Below are 27,419 nucleotides of genomic sequence, written 5' to 3'. Positions count from 1 at the left end.
GGTAGGTGGATGGGTGCACAGAGAGCAGCCTGCATTTCTGTTTGTAGGGTAGAAAGGAATGTGTAATGTGTCATTTGTAGTGGGCAAGGTATGCAGCAGTAAAAAGCAACTCTGAAGTCTCAGTGCTTAACAGAAAACACAGGCTTACTTCTTGCTCTTGTCTAAGTTAACTACAGGTGAAGGTGTTTCCTTCAGGTGGTTCAGAGTTCCACCTTGTGGCTGCACTGTCCCAGACCCAGTGTCTTAAAACTCATCCTGTTCTGGCAAGTGCAAGCTCCCTGTAGCAAAAACCTGTCCCCACCGCACACAAAAAAACCCCCCAAAACTCATGCTGGATGCGTGTGCATGCATGCCCAAATTCTGAGAGGAGAATGAGGAGAAAGGATTGCTGTGTGGCCATCCCCATGGGGGGTGATTTATCGCTTTTTGACTCTCTCTGTCTCTACAGTGAACACATGTGGCTTATAACAAAAATCTCTCTTAAAAAGAGAGAGAGAGAGACCTCTTGGCATTGATCATCACTCCATGAACGACAAAGAGTGATTCTGTAATTGTGGGAGTTGCTTTTTCTGTTTCTATTAGTAGTAAACCTTAAACCACTATTTTTAGCTTGATCTAAGACTTTTGTGACTCTTGTTCTTATTTTTCTTTTGCATTTTCAGGTTTTTAAAAATAATTAAATATGACAGATGTAGGTGTGTATAAGGTGGAGTTTTTGTAGTAAGGCTCTGTGCCATTTGCTTAGCACCATTGATTTAATGGGAAAGACATTTAATTTAAGGAAGGAAAGGTCTATTGGGCACACATTCGGAAAATATAATCCTTACTAAATTGCTTAATTAAAAAATTGTTCTATTATAATTAAAAATAAGTTTTAATTAACTGATTAAACATTGATTAAAATGTTAATTTAATAAAAATTAAATCTATTTTAAAATACAGTATTTAAGGAGAACGTTGTCAGTCATTGTTTTAGAAAATCAAATTTTCTAAATATCTTTAAGCTTGTCTACACTCTTAAGGTTTTATAGCTAGTGTAACTGAAAAACTAAGCATATGGTAAGCAAAATGGGAAGTATAGGAACAATAACATTTACCTATTTTAAAAACTAAAATTCTGAATATTCATAGAACATACATGTTATGCTCTTTCATTATGATATAATTATTTTGAATGATGTGTCCTAAAGTCATAAATGTTTACAATTTGTTTTTCCAAATTGGCTTAAATAAATTATATTCAATTACTCTTTGTCATCAGAAATATCCCTTTTGTTTTCTAAAGTGAATAATAGTTTATTGGGTTGTCAGGAAAGTCATGATACATTTTTGCATAGAAAACATAGAAAAATACATCACGACCTTCCTGATGACCTAATATTATTAAACATCATGAGAAATTAGTCTTTAATCAATAGTTAAGTTTAAAAAACTTATAATAAATAAAATAAATACAACAATAAATGCAAAAATAACAATTGAAAAATTATAAAATTAACTATTCAACTTAAAATTTTATACCATCAGATAATAATTATGGTAATAGTAACCTCAACAAAAGTGACATGTATTTCCAAGTTTAGAAAACTCTGAATAAGAACAAGAAAAATAATAAAATTATATGTTTGTGTACAACAAGCACCTTACTGAAAAGTAATGAGACTTAACTAGGATAGGTCAATGGAAGGATCAGGGCGTGGTGCTATTTACTCTAGGCAGTACACACTACTTTCTGGAAATTCTTAGGACAGAAAGTTTTACTATTATTATTATGAATGCTTAATCATTTTAAAAATAGGATTATAATTATAAGCATATCATGTGGAATAATGGTGAGTTGTGAATTTGTTTATTGGTTGCTTTGCTTATTCATTATTATTTCTTGTATAGTCAACTGTCATTGAATATCTGTTGTAATACTAGGGATAATTTTCAATAATTGAGATCATATAGATTATAAAAACTAAATAGGGACCAGCAGGTGATATAATAGTTACATTGCTGGACTCCCATGTAGTCTACCACTGTATGAGTCCCGGACCTGGAGGCTTAAAATTCATGCCGGGCACATGTGCATGCTTGCCCAAAATCCTGAGAGGAAGATGGAGGAGGAGGTATTGCAGTGTGTCCATCCCCCCCTAGGGGTTGATTCTTGCTTTCTGTCTGTCTCTCTGGCAAGTGCACATGCTGTATAGCAAAAATCTCTCTTTTTGTTTTACATATTTTTAAAAATTTTATAATTATTATTTTTTATACATTTGATCTCTATACATCATTTGGCTTGCAAATAAAATTTACCCTATGTGAAATACACTTCAGATCAGTCCAGTTGAGAATACTGTAGACATTATCAGCGACAGGTAATAAACTATTACTGTGTCCCACAAGTGTCTTGTCTTTCTATTTTCCTCCCTAATTTCCTTCCCTGTACTCTTCTCCTCCCACCCTCCTCCCACAGTCTCCAGTGTCCATAACAAAAATCTATCTCTTAAAAAAAGATTTTAAAAACTAAATAATTCTTCATTTAAAAATAGTCTTGCTAGGAGATGGCAATGCAACACTGTATAGCTAACCCACTTGGGAATGTTCTGGATATATGTAAAATTCCTGGATATATGTAAAATTCCTGGTACGTGTACCGAAGATACTGGACTGTTGAAGCTGATGGTAGAGGGCGGTGACATGAAAACCCTATTGGGAATGCCTGCTTCTCTGTGTCTTCTTCTTTCTTATTGAAGAAAGAAATGAATAAACTCAAAATAAAAAAGCATTCTTTCCTGGTGACTTAGACATAAGTTAGTTAACTAGCCAATTATTAACTTTTTATTTGAAACATTGTCTTAATTTGTCAGTGATGATGAAAACTTCAGGCTGAAGAATTAGAAATCATCCTATTTTTTTAGAACTTGGATTTTTTTGAACAAAAAATTAACTCATACTTCCCAGCCAAAAAGTGTGAAAAATGTCTAATGAAACTTGACGTTTTCACAAATCAGAGAAGCCATTCCGGTAGAAACCTGTATATTTGTTTTGAGTGTGGCAAAAGCATTGTTTTTTTGAGAGTCTTACTTGGGTTTGCATCCCAACAAAAAAATCCAGTCTGAGGAAAGATAAGTGCTGAATGAGAAAAGCTTGTCTTGATCAGCTCTTGAGGTACATCAAGGAACTCACATAAGTGAAAAACCCCATTAATACCTAAAAGTGTGACGAAAGCTGTGCTAGAAGCTCTTATATTATTGGACCCCAAGGAATCCATTCTGCAGAGAAGTTTGCTCCAGGGAGAGATCTAATTGTGGGTGAAACTCTGTGCATATATAATATGATGAGAAAAACTGTTCTCATAGTCGACCCATGTGGTAAGGATGACTGTACATGAAATAGTATGGAAATGGATTTTTAGATCCCAGAGCTTGTTCTAGGTAGAACTAGGGCAGGTCAGACTAGACCTGATGGGTAACTCAAGTTAAAGATATTTTCTTTTATCTGAACCACTTAATGATTGCTTTACTTTCACTTTTTAAAATTCAGAAATCCCATAAAGAACCATAAAAAAATTAATTCATTCTTGTCCCTACTTTTTTTTCTTTATTTAAAAATGAAATACAGTGTAAATTATTTACTTCCTGGATTTTCCTCTTTATGGTTTTTCATAAATGTAAATTTTTGTTTCTTTCCTTATGTTATAAAAAGATCATGATTCTGTGCAGTATATATTTTTTTATTAAAATCTCCCCTTGAAGTCAGGAATGTGAGTTTAATTAATGATTACTGCATGAGTAAATTCCCATGCATTAATTAAACACACCTTTTAAAGCCAGTTTGATTAAGTTTTTCATGGTTTTCAGACAATATTTAAATGAAGTAAAATAATTACATTTGTGTAGATTCTAGTTTTTCTTTCTGAAATTCCCATCACTTGTTAAACTAGTATACATGTTTATTTGAACCTATTTAATATGCTTATTTGATGTAGTTCATGAAGAACCTATGACCATATTTCCCTATCATTTTGTTAAAGTGGTGATCAGATTTTTATATTCTGTAAGTAGCTATGTATATAGTACAGTCCTATTGTGGGATGAGACATAAGAACTAATGTTAATTTACATGTTATCCCCCACACACACACACACACACACACACTATATATATATATATATATATAGCGTGTTCAATTTCTTCCTATTTTACTCCTTATATTAATAGGTTGAGAAAGCAAGTTTTCTAAGTACTGATTCATAGGTAATATTTACAAATAGCACATAAAAAGTTCAGTTTAATGAAGAATAGTGACCTCTTTAAATGTAATTTTAATAATTATTTTACACTGTGTGTAATAATAATTTAACACAATAAGCTAAACACACAGAAAGTCTGTATATCCTGAAGCACATACATTTTTAGTCAAGTATACTTTTCACAATGAACAAATACTTAAAAACATATTAATAAAACACTACCCCAAAAGTTTATTCTGCTTATTAAGCACTGTCATTCCTTCTACTGAAAGCATTTAATTTTTAGATGTTTTAATATGATTTAAGAAAATGAGTGAGTTGTCCTAACATTTAACAAGTACTATGTTATTAGCCCAAAAAGGTATTAAATCAAAAAAACTTTCCAACACAAGCACTTTCGGCTTATCAAAAAAATTCTTAAAAAGTAAGTAACTTTCATTATCTGAAGAACAGAATATTAAAACAGATTTTTTTCTTAACACAAACTTTCTTAGAAAAAACTGTGTTTTCTAATATGTTCTCCTTAAAGGAAACATAAACCAGTTTACTATCTTTACTAACCTCAGAGACTATTATTATCTAAAAACTAAAGAATACATGAAGCACATGTCAGCTATCACAGCCAAAGATGACGTTTAGATTTCATAGGTTAAACAGCTCCAGTATAGCCTACAATGGCACAAATATACCTGAGGTATAAATGCTACTTTATCCTTTAGTCAGACTACATTAACAGGAATTGCAGGGCTTGCAAGGCATTTTAATTAATGTGTGGTCATTAAAATCCAGTAAGAAATTAAGTATTGTCATTTAAGGACAGGCAATTAAAGGCTCAAATATCACTCTAAAATCCAAGACATAAAAATAAAACAAAACTTTGTGTTTTTCCAATGTTCCTTTACATAGCTAAATATCAGGACCTTTATTACAGAAAGCATAGTCATTATTTATTGTAATTCCCCAAAAGATAATGAAATGTTGGAACACACAGTGTCAAGATTCATAGTTTGCCTCATCAAATGCTTTTCTAGCTTGTTTTAATTCTTTGTTCATAGTGAGCAAGTCTTTAACCCTCACAAACTTCCTTGGGTCCCTTAGAATCAAGAAAATGATACCCTCAACTTGTATTTGACCTTGTCTTCCAATTGACATTACCTTGTGAGTCATTTAAGTTATGAACTCTATGACGAGTTTTCAAGAATATCCACTGACTCACTGTAAGGATTTAGGTCATTCCTAAACCCATACATAATACATCGTAATTCTTTAGAAAAAACTGTTTCTTTTCCCTGTCTACCTTCTGCACCTTGTCCAATTTCTTTCTTTTTTTTGTTAGAATTATTTTATTCAATTTTAGTCATTGTTTTATTATCATTATCTTTTAATTTGACCAGAGTAAGAGAGAGAGAAAGAGCGAGAGAAAGTGAGAAAGCAAGCTGCCAGATCGTACTTGAATCACCGTCAGCCATGTGGGAGTCTAGTGCCTTAACCACCATGCCATCTGTGGCCCCATTGTCCAATTTCTTCATTTTCTTTTTCAAAAGCCAGGTCTTCTTCATCTGCCCTCCCAGCAGTCCCACATTATTATTGTTTATTAGACATATACATTAAGCATCAAACCTAAAGCACTTATTATTATTATTATTTTTACCAAATCCATAGTTTCTAGCTTTTCCTCTTTGTTAGTTTCCCCAACTCTTTAATTGGGCTTAACATTTCTGGTTTGGGACCAGCAGATGGCTGAAAAATTACAAGGATGAAGCTTCTGCTATGAGAAATTTGAGTATCTTAATTTTATCTAGAAGGTGGGACAGAACAGTGGTGGAGTTGTCTACCACAGAAGTAATACTTCTGCTAGCTAGGGAAGGGGAATGTTTGATCATTTTGGTTGCACGTTGTCTTTGCTCATACCTCTGTTCAGACATGATGATGGAGAAGTACTGTTTCTGCCTTTTTCCATAATAGTTGTAGTGAGTCCTTTGCTGATGTTGATATTCTGTGAAAGCCCAACTGACAGCAACTAGACCAGCTACAAACTAACAGCAAGCCATAGGGACAGCTTTTTCTCTCACTAGTTTTAAATTCTTCCTCTGCTGTTTATTAAATGTATGGTTTTAGGCAAAGTAACTTTGTGCTCAATTTACAGATCTGATAAATGAGGATGATGATAATAGTACCTTCCTCATAGAATAATTTTTTTTTTTGGAGAGATTTTCACTGTAGGGCGCGTGCGCTCGCCAGACAGACAGAGAGAGACATAGAGACAGAAAGCGAGAAATCACCCCCCAGGGGAGATGGTCACGCCGCAATCCCTTCTCCTCCATTCTCCTCTCGGGATCTTGGGCACGCACGCACACGCGCCCGGCGTGAGTTTTAAGCCACCGGGTGCGGGACACGAACCGCGGTCGACTACGTGGGAGTCCAGCGACATAGCCATTACGCTAACTGCTGGTTCCCCCTCATAGAATAATTTTAAAAAATGACTTAGTGGATATATATACAGTGTCCACAACACTATCTGTTACCTTGTCAGTGCTTGGTTTAGCTAAACCACCCTCACTTCATTAACACCACACTACCAGAATACTAATGAAAATAATTCATAGTACTCTTCATCATACATAATAACTTATAGCATAATGTCACCAACCACTATACCCTCTACAGAAAGTAGAGTTTACAAAGTAGATGAAAACGCTCATGCTGGCTAATCAGGCATTTTCTCTTTTTTTTTCATGATGGAGAAACACTGTCCCATGTTGTTGAAATATATTTATTGACTGGTCAACAGAACATATATTTTCCTACAAACCATTTCTTTTTCCTCTATTCAAGTCCTACTCATTTAGTCCCTCAAGAAAAAAGAAAGTCTACTTTTCCCCCTCTTACCTTCAGTAATATATTCCACAGAATAAACTGTCTACATGTACTTAATTCCATTCTCTTCCACTGCCTTAGTTCAGGACCTTGGAATTTTTCCAGTTGATCTTCTTGCCATTAGACTTGTTCTGGTCCCTTGGTTTAACCAAACTATTGCAAGCAGACTACCTGCCAATACAAAACATCTGTGGATGCCTCTTTTGTCTATAGTATAAAACTTTAAAATGGTATGTTTATAAGCCTTTTTAAAATTTATTTTTTTTATTTTTTATTATCATCATAATCTTCTTTATATTACATTGGATTACATATAACTTTACAGTGTATTACATTGCTTTTTCAGAAGGGAATGCCATGCATGTCAGTCAATACAGAGACATTAATCTCCCCGCTTCAACATTCAATATCTTTTCTATGTTTTCCCCCCAATAATTATTATTATTATTCTAATTATTTTTTAAAAAGCAGTCAATCGCTATTTCTCATTTTGCTTGTAAAAAGACTTTGCCCACCATGAAATACTTCTCAGACCAATCCAGTTGAGAATACTATACATGTCATCATCAACAGTTAATAAGCCATATCTGTTTCTCACTAACGTCCTGCCTCGCTATTGTTCTCTTGCTATCTTTCTCTATCCTCTTCTCTTCACTTCCCCCATTCCACACTGTCCTATTCTCATTAAGTACCTTCACTGCTTTTATGTCCTCCAATTTTTTGTATAAGCATTTTTTTACTTTTCATCTGACTTTCACTTCTGGCTACTCCTATCACTCCTGAGTTTGCTCCTGATTTTGTATTTCTACTTAACTGTTTTCTGCATTTTATTTCCTGTGCCATTTTAAATTCTTCATGCAAAGGAATATGGTGCAAGTAATCCCAGTATATAAAAGGACTTTTTATAATACAAAAAAATTAAAATACATCTTTTCTGTTGCCTCAAGATGTAGATTCAGTTATATAATCTAGTGCCATCTAATGGTCTCCTAACATTTCCTATGTGACCCACTGAAGAATTTGACATGTAGTCTGACACCCAGTTTCCCTGTTTACTGTCATTACACTGACTATTGGACCTTTGGAAGTAATATTCACAAAAATTTTTTTAAAGCCCTAACATATTCTGATTTTATTATTACAACTAAACTGTCACAACATACAACTCAAGTCAAAGAGTATATAGGATTGGAGGTAGAATGACGTATTCAAAGATAGGAGATTTTTAGGTGCCATTAAATTAAATTCTATGGTGTTTGTTTTTCTACAGTTAGTTTTTTTTTTTTTTAAAGTAAAAATAACTCTAGTCTGAAAAGTGACTTTAATGACTGGTATCAATGACCAAGAAAGTGTTTTTCTTTTCTCACCTACTGTCTTCCTTTCTCAAACAGTGACTGAGCTTTGCTGAATGTCAAGCTCCACATAAGGTGTTCTTTGTGTTAACAAATTGAAGTCTGTAGATTAATAGGGATAGCTGTGTGGCCAACTATTGCACTTTTATTCTAGGTTCTTGTTGAGCTCAGCAGCAGAATATAAGCAGTGGTGTGCTGGTAAGCATTTGACAGCTCTCCAAAGAAAATAGACCTGATTTGCAGCATCTGCCTATTTCCACAGTATCAATATTCCATCATAGATTTTAAGCTAGCACTGTGACATCCCTGAATACAACATTGGGAAAAGCTGTTCACAATGGACTCTGCTATAGCAACTCTGATATAAGGAATTATGACCTATGTTGTACTATTCTGCCTCTCTCCTTGGCTTATGCTTATTAGATAACCTGCATCTATTTTTACTTCCTAGGCCATTTCCATCCATGGTAGTGTGTTTTTTTTTTTTTTTTCTTGTAAAGAATTATTTTATTTAACTTTATTTATTTATTTATTTATTTATTTATTTATTTATTTAAATTAGACCAGAGAGGGACAGAGAGAGAGAGAGAGAGAGAGAGAGAAAGCAAGCCACCAGGTCTGAGACTTGAACCTCAGTCAGCCATGTTGGGAATACAGCATGCTTAACTACCATGCCACCTGCTAGCTCCAATGGTAGTCTTTTATTTACTTCTTTTTCTTTTACTGAAATGGCAGCCAGGTTACTAATGACCCTTAGTTGTCTTAGAATTTTTGCTTGGGACACATTTCTTTCTGGCCTCAGCATTGTATTTAACTACATGCAGCATAAATCTCATAACACAAGACTAAATAAAAGGGAGTTTATTTATTTATTTTTTCTTGTAAAAGGAAATCTGTGAATAGGCATTTTAAGGATGCTACTATTGCTCAAGGATGTCAAAAGAGACTTAGGCTCTTTGATTATTGCCCAGCTTCCCACGGTTTGTAGCCCTCAAATTCATGGTTCAAAAAGGATTGTGGGCCAGGAGATGGAGTTGAGGTTAAGGCACTGGATTCCAAATGGTCAACTGGATGGTGTGAGTCCTGGATCCAGCAGCTTGAAAATTACACTGGGCACCTGTGTGTATATGCCCAAAATCCTGAGAGGAGATGGTGGGAGAAGGGATTACAGCATGGCCATCCTCCCTGGGGAGGCGGGGCAGTTCTCTATCTCTCTACTGTAAGTACAAAAGTCCTATAGCCCCCCCCCCAAAAAAAAATGCTGTTATAGGGAGAAAGACCACATTACCTCCAAAAGGACAAAGTATGAAAGATATATGTATGCCATGTTTGCCTCTTCTCATTAGGGATAAATGCTTCTTATAAAAGATATATCTATTAAACTTCTATCTAAATATTATTGCTCTGAACTGTTGGGTCATCAGGAAAGTCATGATGCATTTTTGCATAGAAAAACAGAAAAATTTGTCATGACTTTCCTGATGACCTAATAATATATCACCTAATAATGTATCACTTTCCTGATGACCTAATAATATATCACCCACTCAGTTACAAGAGAATCTGTTATTTTTTAGGCTAGGTACACTGCTGCCCTAGATAAAATTTGGATTCTATTTATAAGAAAGTACAGAGAAGGGCTAGCAGGTGGTGTAGTAGTTAAGGTGGTGGACTCCTAAATGGGCAACTGCATTTCAAATCCCAAGCCCAGCAGTTTGAAAATCATGCCAGGTTCGTGTGTGTGCATGCCCAAAATCTGGAGGAGAAGGGATTGCAGCATAGCCTTCTACCCTGTGGGGTGATTTCTCACTTTCCACGTTTCTGTCTGTCTCTGGTGAGTGCACACATCCTATGGAAAAAATGTTAAAAAAAAAAAGGAAAGTACAGTGATTAGATATTCAATAGGCAACCACCTGTGTCTACCACATTCTTTTTTGCTTCTGATTGTAGTTCAAACCCATGAACTTCATAGAGCTATTCGTTCTATTCCCACATCATCAACTTTCAGTTTAAGCAAAGTGTTATTTTGAACCTAAAATCATGAATTTCTGTGTGCACTGGAGCTGTTTTAACTTTATATAATGCTAGACTTTGAGGTTCTAGGTGTTTTGTAGGTAGGACACCCTTCTTTTTTGCTCCTTAGTTTTCTTCCCTGTGTATGAAGCTGCACTAGAATAATGTCCTGTGCTCTCTCTACTCCCTCTTATTCTATGCTTTAGGACAAGGTAGTGAGCATAAGTACCCATTTCCTACACCCCTCCTCCTTCCCCCTACTTTCTCCTGGGAACAAGCTGTATACAGAAAGCACACATCCTCTGCTGGTCCTGCTTCAAGTTTTATAGAGACCGGTTGTAGAATAAAGAGTCCCAGACCAATGTTGTATGTATCTGGGTGGTTGTGTCTGTATTATTACGAGGCTTGTTATTAGTACCAATTCTCTAATTTCAATTATTTTAGGAATAGAGGTCATATTTTATGTGCAATTTACCTTTTTTGGTTTGTTTGTTTCTAAGTTAGCTTAGAAGTCAGGTGGGGAGTATTTAAATGTGAATTTCTTTAAATAGGCATCTTGTTGCTGTTGTTTGAGACATATTGAGCATAAGTTTTTGTTATCTCTTTCTAGATTTACATAGAAAAAGCCTAATATCAATTACCATATGAAATTTAATCTTAAATAAGCAATCTTATGATTTTTTGATTTCAGATAAAATTTATTTTATGAAATGATTGTTTTTATTGTAAAACTAGAAATATTTTACATAAACCATGTGCTATAGTATATATAAAGGTCCCTGAGTACTGACTTTACAAAGTACAAATCAATTTCCAAAAAGAGTTCAGAGACAATATGAAAGCTGATGAGAGAGTAGCATACAGACTTCGATGTCTATCATAGATTCTGTCAGCCAAGATGATTCAATTGCATGTAATAAACCCAACCGAGACTGGCTTAAAAAATAAGAAGAATTTATTAGGTTTTTGGGAAAGTCATAATGTATTTTTCTATGTTTTTCTATGCAAAAATGTGTCATGACTTTACCAGCAACCTATATTTGTCCACTTACTTTTGAAAACTTCAGAGGTTCAGACTGATTCAGGTGAGGATTGATCCTGAATCTTACATAATTTAACTCAAGACATTTTTTTCTTTCTATTTTTAATTATCACTAAGTGGGTGATGAGTCCTTTTTGGGTATGATTCCTACTACTCAGACCCAAACTTAACTTCTAATAGCCCTGAAAGTTACATGAAACCTCAAGTGTAATACAAAGATTCGTGTCTCAGTAATGTCAGACAAATGTTCTTAGGAGTTGCTGTGATTAGACGTGTTTAGATCATTGTGCTAGCCACTGTGAGCAGGGAAGGTACATGCAGATTAACTCTGGTAATCATGGCTCACCATTGGAGCAGATGAGGCCAATTCAATCCAGTCCACAAAGCTCAAGATGGAGGAGCCATTTTCTTTCCCTCCAGGAAGGAAGAGAAACAGAACCGACAGCAGATCTTCATTACAGTTGCTTCCAAAGTACATTTCCTATTCTCTTTACTCAGATGACTTTAAGTAACCCCAAATTTCTCCTTTTTTAGCTTGTTATGTAACATTTTAGAGATAGACATAAATCAAAGATTAAGCAAGTAATTTCACATTGCGTTGTTTATCACTTTTAAATTGCTAAAGAAATTTTGCTATAAAAGGGATAATAACATATAATTTATCTGAAGAAATTTATGTTGAAAAACATGTCCACATTCAAAATAATTTATCTGAAGAAATCTATTTTGAAAAACATGTCCACATTCAAAAGAGAATCCTAACTGCATTGTCTAACCTGGTGCCTCATCATTTGTTAGGGTCTCAGATATGCCTCCTAGTTGACACCTCCCTTTGAATATGGTATTTTAAAAGAAAACACCTTGTTTAAATTTTATCAAATCACATGGAAGCACTTGTTGAAATTTAACGATCCTCTCTCTCCCACGTAGTCCCACCAGTGTCTTCAATCACATCTTATCTCCTTATCTTATTTAGGGCCCAGTTCCAGCAAGCATTATATTTTTATATTTACTTATTTATAAACTGACTCTAATACATCATTGGGAGAGAAAGTTTCTAGAGGATTGTGGGGGGGAGAAGCTGGTAAGAAGCTACTTCAGAATTGTTAAAAAAGAGATATTTCATGGAAATTTTGCTCTTCCTCATACAGAGAAAACAGTATACAATATATACATGTCAGTATGGTATGTGGATCATTCCTTACCAATCTACTCCAATATCACATTGCTTCTAATTATGCTATAATCAAGTCTCTCTGCTTATATATTCCACTGGAATGCTTCTTCATCTCCTCAGAAAACCTTTATTTTCAGTCACATTTGAAGACAGTCTCCTAGAATTCTAGTCATATTATTTTACTAGTCTTAAAGAATTAAGAAATATAAGTATTTATTTTCCAGAGAATACATTGCATATATAAGCAAAGGAAGAGCTTTCTTTTAAGTGAAAGATAAATTGATTTCCATAATTGACTTAATTGAATCAGATCTGAATGACTATATCACAGAAATGATTTGTGTGACTTTTTTTGGGCTTTGTTTTGAGATATATTATATACTCTGTGTGTTTTTGTTGGCATGTAAACATTAGCATTATATATGAAACATTCTATTACCACAAATATTGGGATAAGGAAAATTCCCCACCTAAATAAAATATGTTTTGTTTGTTTTGTTTTCCAAAGTATACTGCATCCTTTGGTTATTTATTTATTTATTTTAAAGTAGGAAAAGGGATGTTTTAATTGGAAAGTGAGGATTTTGAATAAAAAAGAAGTACACCTCCATGCCTAAAGGTGGGCAGCTACCAGAGAAGGGCAGCTGCCCTGGGCGTGATGTTCAGGTGTTACATTTATTCTAAGAGTTAGTCGTGAACATTTAGGAGGTGCAAATCTGTCATAGAATCTGGCTTCTGTGTTTGAATTTGCAGACTTTTTCCTGTGCTTGTGTACCTCTTTCACAGGTGAGGAATTCAGTTACCTAATCGTGCATGCGCAGTGTGGTGCATGTGCAGCGTGGACTTAGAAGGCATGAGCATCCTTATTTGCCCAATTGGTTTATTGCCCCAGAGGGAACCAGGTTTGCTTTGGTTATTATAAATTCTCTTCCAAGAAAAGTCTTGTTTAGTAAGTGCTTTCCTTGTATCTGCCACTTTCTAAAATAATTTGGTTGTGCTCTCTTAAAGATTAGTGGCAAGCTAATTGACAGAGCCTGTGTTTCTATTTTGCTGTTAAGAAATAACTTTTTCTTTAAACTCTTCACCTCTCCCTACCTCAAGCAATGTGGGTTTTCTCCACAATGTAGGTTTTCAATGTCTGAAACATCCCTTAAATTCTCAAATCACTCCTGAAAACAATAAAATAGCACAAAAATGATTCAGTAGTAGGGAAATCAAAGAGGTTGACATGCTGAGACTCATGCATTGAAGGCACACTTTTGCTAGTGTGCTTGTGAGTAATATTTTGGGTAATTTGTGAGTTTATTTTTCAAGGTAAAATACAGATAAGGAAAACAGTAGTATGAATTTTGTCTAATATACTAGTTGATTGTAGATAGGCTGTATAATTTACTTTTAATGTAGTATAAAGAATGGTTTACTTTATTAAAGTAAGTATCTTTATTTACTTACTCAGTAAATATTAATTGATGACCCTCTGTGAGCCAGGCAGTGGGATAAAATGATCCAAATGGTGATAACTGCCTGTAAAGTTTACTTAGCATGTGGGAACACACAGCAAACATGTCAAATGAAAAAAGAAGATAAGAAGTGTTATAAAAAGATTTAAAGAATAAACAGGTTAAGGGGATTTTTGCTTGAGCATACAAGGGTTAGAAGATGAAATTGAAATATTATATATGACGATCAGGGTAGGCCTCCTTTCGACAGTGAGGACTTAAAGGAAGACTTGAAGGTCTCTACTGACTCACGTATTAGATGATCTCTTTACTGCTGTTTGGGGGAACAACATCCAGGCAGAGGGAGCTGCAAGAGTAATGGTCCTAAGGTGGAAGTACACAGGGAAGCCAGCATGACTGATGGGGTGAACGAACGGCAGCAGTAGGAGAGGACAGTGGAGAGTATGATTGCCAGATCCCCTAGGCCTTGTAAGGAATTTGGTCTTCATCACAAGCAAAATGGAAGTTACAGCACGATTTCCAGTATTAGCCATACACTCTGACAGACACATTATTGCAGGTGTGTTGAGACTGGGCTGTTTAGATCTAACCACATAAATCTATAAGTTTTTTTTTTTTCCGGGGGGGGCAGTAAATACAGAAGAAGAAAGAATAGTATAGGGCTATTAAGCCAATAGAATTCAATAATGGAACTACAGTTCTTAAAAAATGTAGAGGTGACAGGGGTTTTCACTGTCAATCAATGGAAGTTAGTTGTTGGTTAAACTTACAGTTTTTCTTTGTCTCTTTCTCTTATTTTGCTCATTGTACTTTTTGGTATTGTTCTCAGTGGTTCTTCCTATATTGAGGATTGTATCTAAGGTTACCACAGATAAGAGGAACACCTTAAAATGGCAATGAAATCATTCAGGTGTATCTTCTGGTATAGAATGGTTCTCAGGTCTGTTTAGACATGGCAGTTTGAGGAGAGATGGTGGGGAGCATGAAGTGGTATAATGGTTCCTACAGGGGAGAATCAATCTTTCATCATTAACTAAAGATTTGAATATTTAAGGCCTTCATCTTTCAAATACACGTTGAAAATATTGTCATGAATAAAATAAACATTTAAACTGGCATCTGATTTAAAAGCTCCTTTATAGATGGTTTTTGCTATGTTGCACTTCCTAGTCAATGATACTAAAATTACAGTTATTGTCATGACTACTTTTTCAACTCCAAACTGGGTCCTTATAAATTTGAATGCATGGATGTCCTTACAAAGGAAATAATTAGAACAAAACATGTGAAAGTAAAACTCAAACTGGGGAATGTAGTCCTATAAGGAGAATAAAAATTCTATAGGGGAAGGGAGAAGAAACGAGAGACCAAGAAAGATCATCTGAGAGTGAAGGGAAAGCAGTCACGGAATTAGGGTATGAATGAAAGTCTGAGGTGGAGGAATAAGACGAGCTGGAAACAAGGTAGAGGAGGGCATTGGCAGCAGAGGGTGCATTCCAGGTGGAGGAAGGCCACCTTGAGAACTCACCGCGATGGTAGAAGCAAATGGAGAGAGAAGTAAAGAGGAGTAAGAATTGCTATGATAGCAACTGTAATGTGTCTGAAATTTCCTGGACTTAACCAGCATGGGAGTATCAAAATATGCTGTGGAAAAAACTGAGTTTTTCAGTTTGATGTGAGCAGTGGGTTCTTTTTATTATTGGTTAGAATTCCTGTGAAAACGAATTCTCTTCAACTATCATTGCCTTTCTTCTTGAAGGATCTATACAAGTCTTTATTAGGAATCTTAGAGGTAAAAAATCACTTTCTCTGTCATGACTTCCCCCACAATTGCTCTAAGACCTACACTTAATTGTAGAGAAAACTTTATAAATGAGTACTGCACAAATGTTTGACTGATGCTACTGAATATTCCTGGATCCTCATTTAAACCTGACAGTTGGGAGACAAAAAGCAGCACATTACTGCTATGCTTCTCCTCAGTCTTCAAACACTGGTGTTTTCTTAGTTTTATGTAAATTTATTTGGAATCATTTAAATATATTTCTCAGAGATAAGATATTAACATCTAGGGAATTGGCTTCTGATAGGAAGGAATCCGTGGTGGTCACTTTTCTGTTTTGTTTTTGAATGACTGAACGGAGGCATGGAGATAAATTAAATGACAAAGTTTGATTTAAACTCAGCGTCTAACCAACTTCTTAGTCCATGGAACATATCTTTTTAAAATTTGTAGTCTGCTGCTTTCTGCATCATGGAGGAAGCATAGTCTCTTTAGGAAATATTAAGAGAATTATTAAAGAATAATTGAAAAGGAATTGCAGGAGGCCAACAGGCACCAGAGTCCCACGTGGTCAACTGTAGTTTGAGTCCTGGACCTAGCAGCTTGAAAATCACACCTGGTGCATGTGTGAGAGGGCAATTGAGAGGATGGACTGTGGTGTGGCTGCCCCTCCACGCCCCCCCCACCCCCCCGGGAGTGATTTCTCACTTTCTTTTTTCCTGTCTCTCAGTGTCTCCAGTGCCCTATAGCCCTATAGCAAAAACCTCTTGGGGAGAAAAAGAAAAAAAAAAGTTCTAGCATAGGCCTGTTTAGACATCTTGTATTATTTCTTATGCATATTATAGTGAAAGCTGAGCAGCATAATTATAATGACAAATAAAATGAATTCTGTTATTTTAGAAATGCTGTAGTTTTAGAGAAGAATATAGTTTATAATTTCTAAATCTGCTAGTTTTAAGTGTAGTGCCCAGAAATGCCTTGGATGTAGGTTACATTTGGTGTTCGGTATTGTGAGGCACTAATCAGCTAAGTACAGTAATCCTTCTTACTGGGTACATTCTTACTTGACCTGGAGCTATATACAGCCACATAGTAACAGCATTAAAGAATAACCTTTTCTTTAACAGGTCCATCACTAGAGGGTCTTATGATGGCACCCTTGAAGAAGTGTTGTTTTATGTGTAACGTTTTAATAACTGAGTTTTGAAATAAAATGATTGTAAGCAAGTAGAGACTTTCAAATCATCTGATTAAGGATGGCTCCTATGATTCTGCTAGGGCTAGAAGGATTAAATGAAAGCACTGCCTGGCGCTATGTTGATTTATTTTCGTCAATATGATGCTTCATGCTCGACAGATGTGCATTGGTTGAAAGGTAAAACAATCAAAATATGTTAAATGTTGATTTTATGTAAAAAAGATTGAGTTATGTTTTTGAAAATATAAATGTTTGATTTGTTAAAAGATTTTTTGGGGAATTGTAGGAAAGGGATCTTATTTTGTAGGATTTTGCATACTTCTCTTAAATCCTTGATTCAATGTTTTAACAGTTTTGAATTTTAGAATTTGATAGCTGTTTGTGTTCAAAGTATATGGTTAGCATGGTGTAATCGTAATAATGAAGCATTATTTTAGTTTGCTTAACAATATCTATGTTTTAAAAGCTTTTAAATAGGTAGAGGAATTTTTTTTAAAGACTTTTGATTCTTTGAGTGTCATTTATATCCTTTTATTAATTAAATGATAATATATTAATATCATTATTATCAATATTAAATGATAAATTATCATTTATCATTAAATGATAATTTTTAAATGATCTTTACTAATAAGGAATATGTATAAGAGATTTTCACACATGTAGTGTTCAACTGTAATAAGATAAAATTTGAATTTGTAGGAATTAGGACTGTTTAAATTTTTCACTCTATTTCAATGTCATTGTCATTTAAGAATTATATGTATTTTCAGTTAACTAAAAATCTGTGGATATTAAAACTTAAGTTTTCATGTAATTTATCACTGGCTTTATAAATACTGTCAAGTGTTTACCAGAATATCTTTTCAGAGAGTTGGTGATTATTTTATATATAGATAGTTGGTATTGTAGGTGTTACTGTACAATAAACCACAGAAGATAGTGAAAGTTATAAATATTAAAATGGAAATTATGGTATAAACAGGAAGAATTAATATAGAACATTTAAACTAAGATTGCCTTTGGGAAATTAGGAAAATGACTTTAATTGGGAAAGAAGCTTCTTATTTGGAGTTTTTCTATCAGTCAGTATGAATTTTAGGTATGGAATTTAAAAAAGTCTAATTAGTGGGATTTCATACTCTATTATGCCTAGTCAGAATAGTATTTACAATGGGGCATCAGGTGTGCTATACAGCTAGAATATTTAGAAATAGACTGAATAGTTATAACAAAAAATTATAAGCAATGACAGAATGGTTTTAGGATATTCAAAACATGATTTTTTTTATAAACTGGTTTCAGTTAAGCAAAAGAGAAAATAATTGTAACAACCTAGGTTTCAATAAATAGATGATAAGTAGATATTAGGTAAATATGAAGTGAATATAGACATATAGTGATATTGCCATATCAGAAGTAGGAACTAATAGAGTGTACCAGATTGAAAGTTAGGCATTATATAATATCACGACTACATTTTATTCTAAAGAATGGCATATTTTTGGATTCTGTCTTTTAATTACTCACAGTCTTTAAAGGATTAAATAAAGTATGAAAGCATTATATTAACTGTTCTATACCTTTCTATTATAACTTATGGATTAAATATCATTAAATGCTTTATGATTCTTCACAGAAATGTACATATTATCATTATATTCTTTTACCTATTAAATGTTTTCCATTGGCAAGAATAAATGCTAAGGCTTTCTTATAAAAGCCAATAAAAAGATGTAGGTTAGAGTCACAGTACTTGAATTTTTATGGATTTTCTTCAGTTCCTCAAAAGGATGTGGTGTGTAAGAAATTTAGATTTAAAAATCAAAGGAGAGTATGAATGAAATAATTCATTATGTAATTAGTAAAAATTGTTTGGATAAAATATTTTAGGTATTTGGATTATAGTAGATTCTTTACTGTTTAGTAAGACTATTAAAATGAAATTTTGTCTTGCTTCTAGCATATCTTTACTATACTAGAAGGTATTCATTGTACCTTTAAGTTTTTTAAAAATCCAAGTCCATGTTAAGTCACAGTATCCATTAGAGATGATAACCACAGTTCTATTTTTACTTAAATCCGGTACAAAACAGCATCTCCAGTATAATTCACATGCTTCAGGTACAGTTTATAATCTCTAGAACAAAATGATTGCTAGATTTAATATTGAATTCAGTTCTCTTCAGGTAGGATTTTTCAAAAACATATATACAGTAGATGACTTGCTAGGAACTATTTACTAATAGCCTTTCTTAAGGAATCAAACTCTATAATAAGAAGTAAATATTTTAATTTAGCCTGAAAATACAATCCTCTGTTATTAAGATTCATTAGACTCTATTTATTCTTCACCTTAAAAAATTCATGTTAATTCCTTAAAGTGGTAATGAAGTGTTCATCTCTCACTTTCTACTTCTGTCATGTCCAATGTGATGTTAAATATACCACTGGAAATCCTTAATGCTTTAATCTTTCATTTAGGCATATTAACTGGATGAAGTCGTGGTATCAATATTATGAGGTCATAGCCCCTAAGAAATAGAAAAGAGTTTTAGCATCAGTTAGCTTCTTAAGGTTGAGGATCATGTCTTACTCATTTCTACATTCCTAGTCTACATTATAGTGTGTGGTATTTAGTTCTTACCCAATACATGTTTGATAAAATAATGTATGAGTTATTATGTATAATCTTACCTCTCAGCAGAGACTTCCAAAGATTAGATGGATATGTAGGCCACATAAATGGTTGATAACAAAAGTAGAACTAAGAAACACGGGTACTTTAGCTTTAGTGTTCTTTTCATGATACACCACTATATTTCTCCTTTAGTCATATGTATGAAAACGATGACAAAAATAAAATGAATGATGTGTAACATGTGCACCGAGTTTGTTATGTAAGTTAGTTTCTAATATTTAAGTGCCCTGTTTTGATTGTAAATTTTAAACTCTAGGAATCTATGATTTTTATGTAACAGTTGTAATCTGAAAGATTTGTAATTAAGTCCAAAATCTTTTACAACATATAAATGTAAATGCTAAAACAAAAACAATAAAAACTAAACAACCGTTCCCTACTTTCCCAATTACAAAATATTTAAAGGTCACATTATTATTATTATTATTTTCACTTAGGATAGTAGTTTTCTTTGTTCCCTGTGTTCCATTCCCTGTGTTCCAGATAAGAGGAAAAAGGGTGACACAGGAGACTTTAGAGGAGAGAGATAATTTTGCTGAGTGGGGTCATTCCGTTCTATTTCTGTCAGTACTACTGCTTTTTGGGAAAACAAAAAAATGAAAAAAATAAATTGCCCAAGAAATTCATAACTAAGCTGTTGAATTTTGGTCATCTCTCACTTCAACTGAATCCTACTTTTTCATTATCTCCTGCTCATTTCATAGAAGCTATTTTAAACTTTTTTTTTGGTTACCTTCGGGATTATAACCCTACTGCTTCTCATGGCAAGTAATTGATGCTATCTGAGTTTACACCAGAGAAGAGGACAAATGTGGATATTTTATTGACAGAGATTTATGAGTGCTTGCATGATCCATAGGTTATATCACTGTTAGCAAGGCTGTTGAGAACTTCATAAGTAGTCTTTGCTCCACGCCCGTATTGGAGCATGAGGGCGAAAACAGTACACCATGCTGTCCTCAGTCTTAATGAAGATGAAATAAAACAGCAGTTCTTTCTGATCTGTAAGGCTTTTGCGATGAATAATCATTATTGTTGGTATTTATTTAAATTGCTTATCTCAAGTTAGATGAGTAAGAAGGATTGGAGACCTAATAGTAAGACCAAGATTTAGATGAACCAATAATAGGAGTGATCTAGGTAGATGATGAATAAAAAATGGTTTTTAAGAACCAGCATTTAGTTGTAGTTGGAAAGTATTAAGTAACTGAATCAAGTCAGTTTAGCTTCATTGCATTTTAAAGTAACTTTCATATCGGGACCAGCAGTTAGCGTAATAGCTATGTCACTGGACTCCGAAGTAGTCAACCGCGGTTCGCGTCCCGGACCCAGGGGCTTGAAACACGCCGGGCGCGTGTGCGTGCGTGCCCAAGATCCCAAGAGGAGAATGGAGGAGAAGGGATTGCGGTGTGGCTATCCCCCCTGGGGGGTGATTTCTCGCTTTCTGTCTCTCTGTCTCTCTGTCTGGCAAGCGCACGCCAAAAAAAAAAAAAAAAAAAAAAAAAAAAAAGTAACCTTCATATCAAGGTGACTTGGAATGGAGAGAATAGAAAGAGGTATTTTTGAAGGTACTGAATGACAACTGAAGCATAGGTGAAATGCAGCAAGCCAAGAAAGGAAATGATAATAAAGACTATTTTATGGTAGCAGAATATGATGTTGATTATCTGATTTTTGGATTATAAGTATATTCCACATACAGTGGTCAGGTTTTTAGTAATCATAACAAAAGTACGCTGTAAATTGCTTATCTGGTGACCAGCAGATGGAGTAATGGTTACGCCTCTGGACTCTCACATGGGTGATTGCTATTTGCGCCCCGGACTTGATGGCTTCAAACTCACACCAGGCTTGTGTGTGTGTGTGTGTGTGTGTGTGTGTGTGTGTGTGTGTCCAAAATCCCAAGAGTAGACTGGAGAAGAGGGAATTGCATTGTGGCCATCTCCCCTGGGGAGTGCTTTCTCCTTTTCTGTCTCTGTCTCTCCGGCAAGCACACGTCCCCTATAGCAAAAAATCTCTCTTTTAAAAAAAATTGCTTATCTGAATTGAATAAAATGAATATTACTAAAGCTTCGTTATGATAGTCCTTTAAAATGAAATTTAAAAAAGGGGAAAAGAACTCTTTGAATTGATCCTCAACCTGCTAGCAGGTAAAATAAGAAATTTCTTAAATGTTGCTCTTCTCATTGTTCTTTTTGTTTTGGTTACTTAGGAAAAGAAGTCCATCACTGTCCAGGGATCAGAATAGAAGATACGACCAAAGGGAAGAAAGAGAGGAATATTCACAGTATGCCACTTCTGATAGCGCAATGCCTAGATCTCCATCTGATTATGGTGACAGGCGATCTCAACATGAACCTCAGTTTTATGAAGAATCTGATCATTTAAATTATAGGGACTCCAACAGGAGAAGCCATAGGCATTCCAAAGAATATATTGATGATGAGGATGTGGAGAGCAGAGATGAATACGAAAGACAAAGAAGAGAGGAGGAGTACCAGGCACGCTACCGGAGTGACCCCAATTTGGCCCGTTATCCAGTAAAGCCACAACCCTATGAAGAACAGATGCGCATCCACGCTGAAGTGTCCCGAGCCCGGCATGAGAGGAGGCACAGTGATGTTTCTTTGGCAAATGCTGAACTTGAAGATTCCAGGATTTCTATGCTAAGGATGGACCGACCATCAAGGCAAAGATCTGTATCTGAACGTCGAGCTGCCATGGAAAATCAGCGATCTTATTCAATGGAAAGAACTCGAGAAGCTCAGGGACCAAGTTCTTATCCACAAAGGACCACAAACCATAGCCCTCCTACCCCTCGGAGGAGTCCAATACCCATTGACAGACCAGACTTGAGGCGTACAGACTCACTGAGGAAACAGCACCACTTAGATCCTAGCTCTGCTGTAAGGAAAACAAAACGGGAAAAAATGGAAACAATGTTAAGGAATGATTCGCTCAGTTCAGACCAGTCCGAGTCAGTGAGACCTCCACCACCAAAGCCTCATAAATCAAAGAAAGGCGGTAAAATGCGCCAGGTTTCATTGAGCAGTTCAGAGGAGGAGCTGGCTTCCACACCTGAGTATACAAGTTGTGATGATGTTGAGATCGAAAGTGAGAGTGTAAGTGAAAAAGGTAAGCTTTTTAATCACGATTTCACTGTAGCTGATTAGCTGAAATCTTTCTTTTTAATTGTATTCCTAAGTAAAAATTTCATAGTTACATTTTAGTACCCTTATTTAAAAAATCTTTTAATGTCAGTCATGCAAAGATAATGTCAAATTATAAAATGTATTTTCTGTTGTTTTATCTATGAAAAAAGCCTATTGATTTTTTTCTTTTAATTGCTTTCTTCCTTGGTTTCTGAGATTTTTCTAGCATCACTTGATGGCCAATTTTATAGATATCTATTACTCATAGTTTTAAAAATAACATTTATTTTTTGTGTCTCCTGTAAAAGTAATAATATGTTTATTATAGGGCATGTGAGAATTCCTCAGTGTAAAGAAAATACAAGTTATCCTTTTCCCTTCAGATATGACCATTTTGCACTTTTTATTGTATTTTCTTCCTATTTTGTTATCCATGTATAGATTATAGATTTATGAAATTAGTATCATTCTATATATACTTTTATATCTTGATATTTTCAATTGATGGCTCATCATAAACTTTTTTTCAAGTCATTAGATGTTCTTTAGAAATATGTTTTAATCAGCTGCCCTAATATTCATTCGTAGAAATGTACCACAAACCAAATATTTCTTTATTTGTAGCACTGTGGTTGCTACCAATTACTAATATAAAATACTATGAAAATGATTATCTACATATATATATATGTATATATATATATATATATATGTAATTTTTACTCCCATCTCCAAGTATTAAAAAAAATTTTTTTTGAGCTTTAATTCAGATTGCCAAGTTGTTTTCCAGAAAGGTAGTAACATTCTCTACTTCTGTCAGATGTGCTTGAGCTTTCTTTCTCAATGCATCAAATTTGCCAATTGTATAGATCACAAAAATTATCTCTTTGTCATTTTAGTTTGAGTTTGGTTGTGAGGTAGAATGTTTTACGTGTTTATTGGCATTTGATATTTTCTTCTATGAATTTTCTGTTTATTCCTTTTATCCCATCTGCCCATTTTCCTATTAGATATTTACGAGTTTCTCTCTCTTTTTAAATAAGGGCTTTTTAATATAGTTAGGATTTTAGCCTATTTAGTCATTATTTGTTCCAAACATTTTTTCATTTTGATGTTTATCTACTGAATTTAATATAGCTAAACTTGTGTATCTTTGGTTATTGTTTCCATTATTTCATCCTTAGAAATTCTTTATTCATCCCTAAAATTAAATACTTAAATATGTATGTCCTCATTTTTATTTTTTAACCATTAAGTGTTCAGTGTTCTGGAAATTTTTTTGCTATATCACAAAGTAGACCAGATTGGTGACTGTCTGACACAAATCTCTTATACCAATACCCTGCCTCTTCTCTCACACATACACAATTTTCTTATATCATTTAGCGACAAATCCATTATTTGTTTAAAAGAATTAACAGTAACCAATAAGGGAATGCAGCACAACAGCTAGATATGAAGTTAATACTGAATCATTTTATGCTATACCAAAAATAATTAGTTAAGAAATATGAATCAAAAGTAATTTGCATTCTGAACTAAACACAGATAATGTGACTTAAAAATAACTAACAAAGAACAAGGAGGCCTACAGGAAAGGTTACAGAATTTTCCTGTCACATAAAAGAAGTGAGTAAAAGTGCATTTCATGGTTCTAAATGCGAAAGCTAAATACTTTGAGGATGGATGTTCTTGAAATTCACGATACAGTGTGTGCATGAACACACTCATGTTCAAGGAGGAGGGCACCTTTCACAGTGCTCAGTTATGTAGCTATCCCCTTTCTTCAGCCCTCTAGCTCACTGGGATCCTGGGCATGTCCACAGGCTCCCAGCATGTTTTCAGGCTGACTGGGCCAGGAACTTGACCCTCAGCCGGTAGCTTCCAGTCTGCCATTCGGTATGTTGCTAGCTGTGCTACAGAGTCTGGGTCCCAACCAGTGTCTTTTATTTATTTATTTACTATCATTATTTTTATAATAAAATCAGATATATTAGCATATACATTATTTTCAATAGAGAATTTTATATTCACCTAAGTAATCTCTTGAGGTCATAGTCTAGCCATTCCATTTGGGTTTCTGGAGTTTTTTTTTTTTTTTTTTTTTAAGAAATATTTTATCTTATTTTATTTATTTTTAAATTTTATTTGACCAAAGAGGGACAGAATGAGAGAGATGGATAGTGTGAAAGCAAGCCCCAGGTACAGGACTTGAACCGTTGTCAGCTATGTGGGAGTCCATTTGTGACCTTGGTTTGAGTCACAGATCTGGCAGCTTGAAATTCATGCTGGGGACATGTGTGTGCATGCCAAAAATCCCGGGAGGAGAATGGAGGAGAAGGATTATGACATGGCCATCCTCCCAGAAGGGTGGTTTCTCACTTTCATTCTAGCTGTCTCTGTCTCTCTCTCTCCAGTGATTGCACACACCCTAAGGCAAAAACCTCTCTCTCACACACACATAAAAGTTGAGTTGGGAGGAAAAACTTTAGTAAGAAGAGGTAAGAGTACAGAGGTAGAACTCTCCTAATCAGATATTAATAAAATGACAAAATTGAAAGTGTGGTACTGAAAGAATTTGATTGGTCATGGAATTCTGACGTAGTATTGTGAAACTAGAAAATGATAAAAATATAAAAAGCACACACACACCACAAATTGAGGGGGAGGATATAAATTATTTCAACAACTCAGTTTAGGAAAAATAATATATACAGTTGGAAAAAATGAAGTTCGAGACTTATTTCATAGTTGTTGCATTCAATGGTAAATTCTAAGAAAAATGCTAATTAAGATATAAGTATCTATAAAACTGTAGCTTTTATTTATTTATTTATTTTTTGAGAGGTTTTTGCTATAGAGTGCGTGCACTCGCCAGAAAGACAGAAAGAGACAGAGAGACAGAAAGTGAGAAATCACCCTCCTGGGGGGATAGCCATGTGGCAATCCCTTCTCCTCCATTCTCCTCTTGGGATCTTAGGCACACACACACATGCGTCCGGTGTGAGTTTAAGCCACCGGGTCCAGGACTCGAACTGTGGTTGACTACATGGGAGTACAGCAACATAGTTATTCTGCTAACTGCTGGTCCCAGCTTTTAGGTTTTTTTTAAAAAAATTATTTATTTATTTTAATTTATTATTACTATTTTTTAATTTGACCAGAGAGAGACAGAGAGAGAAAGAAAGGGAAAGTGAGAAAGCAAGCTACTAGGTCCAGGACTCAAACTGTACTTGGCCATGTGAGAGTCCAATACCTGAGCCACCGTACCATCTGCCAGACTTGCTCTTAATTAGTTTTATTAGAATGTATAGAAATTTTATTTTACTAAGATATAATACTTCCTTAAGTATATTTAATAATCTTTAGCTTAGCTATCTCCCATACTTGCCAGAGTGTGTCATGATAGAAGAAATTAACAGAAGGATAATTTTGTTATCTTTTGGTAGTTTCATTTGGATTCTATTGGTAGGTACTCCTATTATCCTTTGCTAAAGTAATAACTTCACTTTTACTACATAAAAATGTAAAACACAGAACACGTCAATACAATGCTAGAGAGAAAGCAACTTGGAGAGGAGAGAGAAACCACCTATGACAGGGGCTCTTCATGCCTCAATCCTCTTTCCCCATTTCCTTGGAATTCTGCTTTTCAAGCTGACTTCGGGATCTGAACCCATTGTCCACTATTGGCTTCCAGTCTTGCAGGGCATTTGCATTACTGCTGTGCCACAGCAGCTGGGCCCATATTTTTATTGTTTGTTAATTGCAGAGCTCTAATGATAATTTGTATACATATAAAATACTTCTCAAACAATAGGTATCCAAATCATTTTAGGTTATGATGTGATAGTCAAGACTTCTACAGTACAACTCTCAAGAGTTTTGAATAAAAGTGAAATTATGGATTATGATTATTTATGTTGATTTCTCTTCCAGAATCTTCCCATTGCTGATCTAGACTCTTATTTCCTGGCTAGGAAGAATATATTTTTTAATTTGTTCAAAGAGAATTTTGAGATGCAATCAAGGTCTCACTAAATACTGCACACCCATTTACTTATTTTTCCTACCAAGTACTTTTTCAGTATTTGTTATTTGAAACATGTTGGATTTGATACAGTGGAGAATGTACACATTATTTTCTATCCTCAAGAAACTGACATTCTAAAATGACTAGTAATGTAAGGCAATTGTATGACAGGCGCTAAAGGATTTCAGAGGAGAAAGGCATTGGTCATATCTTCAGATTTTGTGTGCTCTGGATATCTTGTAAAACTTACCTTTTAAACTTATCTTTTTACTCAGTGCAATATGGTTTGCTTTTCATAATGCTGAATTAATTGCTTCCACATAGTTTGTGTTTGAAAATTCAAGTTGATTTTTTTTTTCTTTTTCTTTCTTTTGGTTTATAGAAGGAGAGAAA

At 34.5% G+C, this 27,419-nt stretch overlaps 1 protein-coding gene across 3 annotated transcripts in view; it reads left to right on the top strand.

The window, feature by feature from the left end:
• The window catches only part of RIMS2 (regulating synaptic membrane exocytosis 2), a 409,264-nt gene that overhangs the window by 41,632 nt on the left and 340,213 nt on the right, over nt 1-27,419 (top strand). For all 3 annotated transcript variants that reach the window (XM_027770701.1, XM_027770699.1, XM_027770700.1), the window contains exon 2: nt 22,054-22,976. In XM_027770701.1, coding sequence (XP_027626502.1) covers nt 22,054-22,976 — 923 coding nt within the window. The remainder of the gene's footprint in view (nt 1-22,053; nt 22,977-27,419) is intronic.

This window comes from Tupaia chinensis, unplaced genomic scaffold (genome assembly GCF_000334495.1).
Source record: "Tupaia chinensis unplaced genomic scaffold, TupChi_1.0 Scaffold000154_1, whole genome shotgun sequence".
Classification (NCBI taxonomy): Eukaryota; Metazoa; Chordata; class Mammalia; order Scandentia; family Tupaiidae; genus Tupaia; species Tupaia belangeri.
The sequence above is the reverse complement of the archived record's forward strand: the minus strand, read 5'-3'. Positions and strand labels throughout refer to the sequence as shown.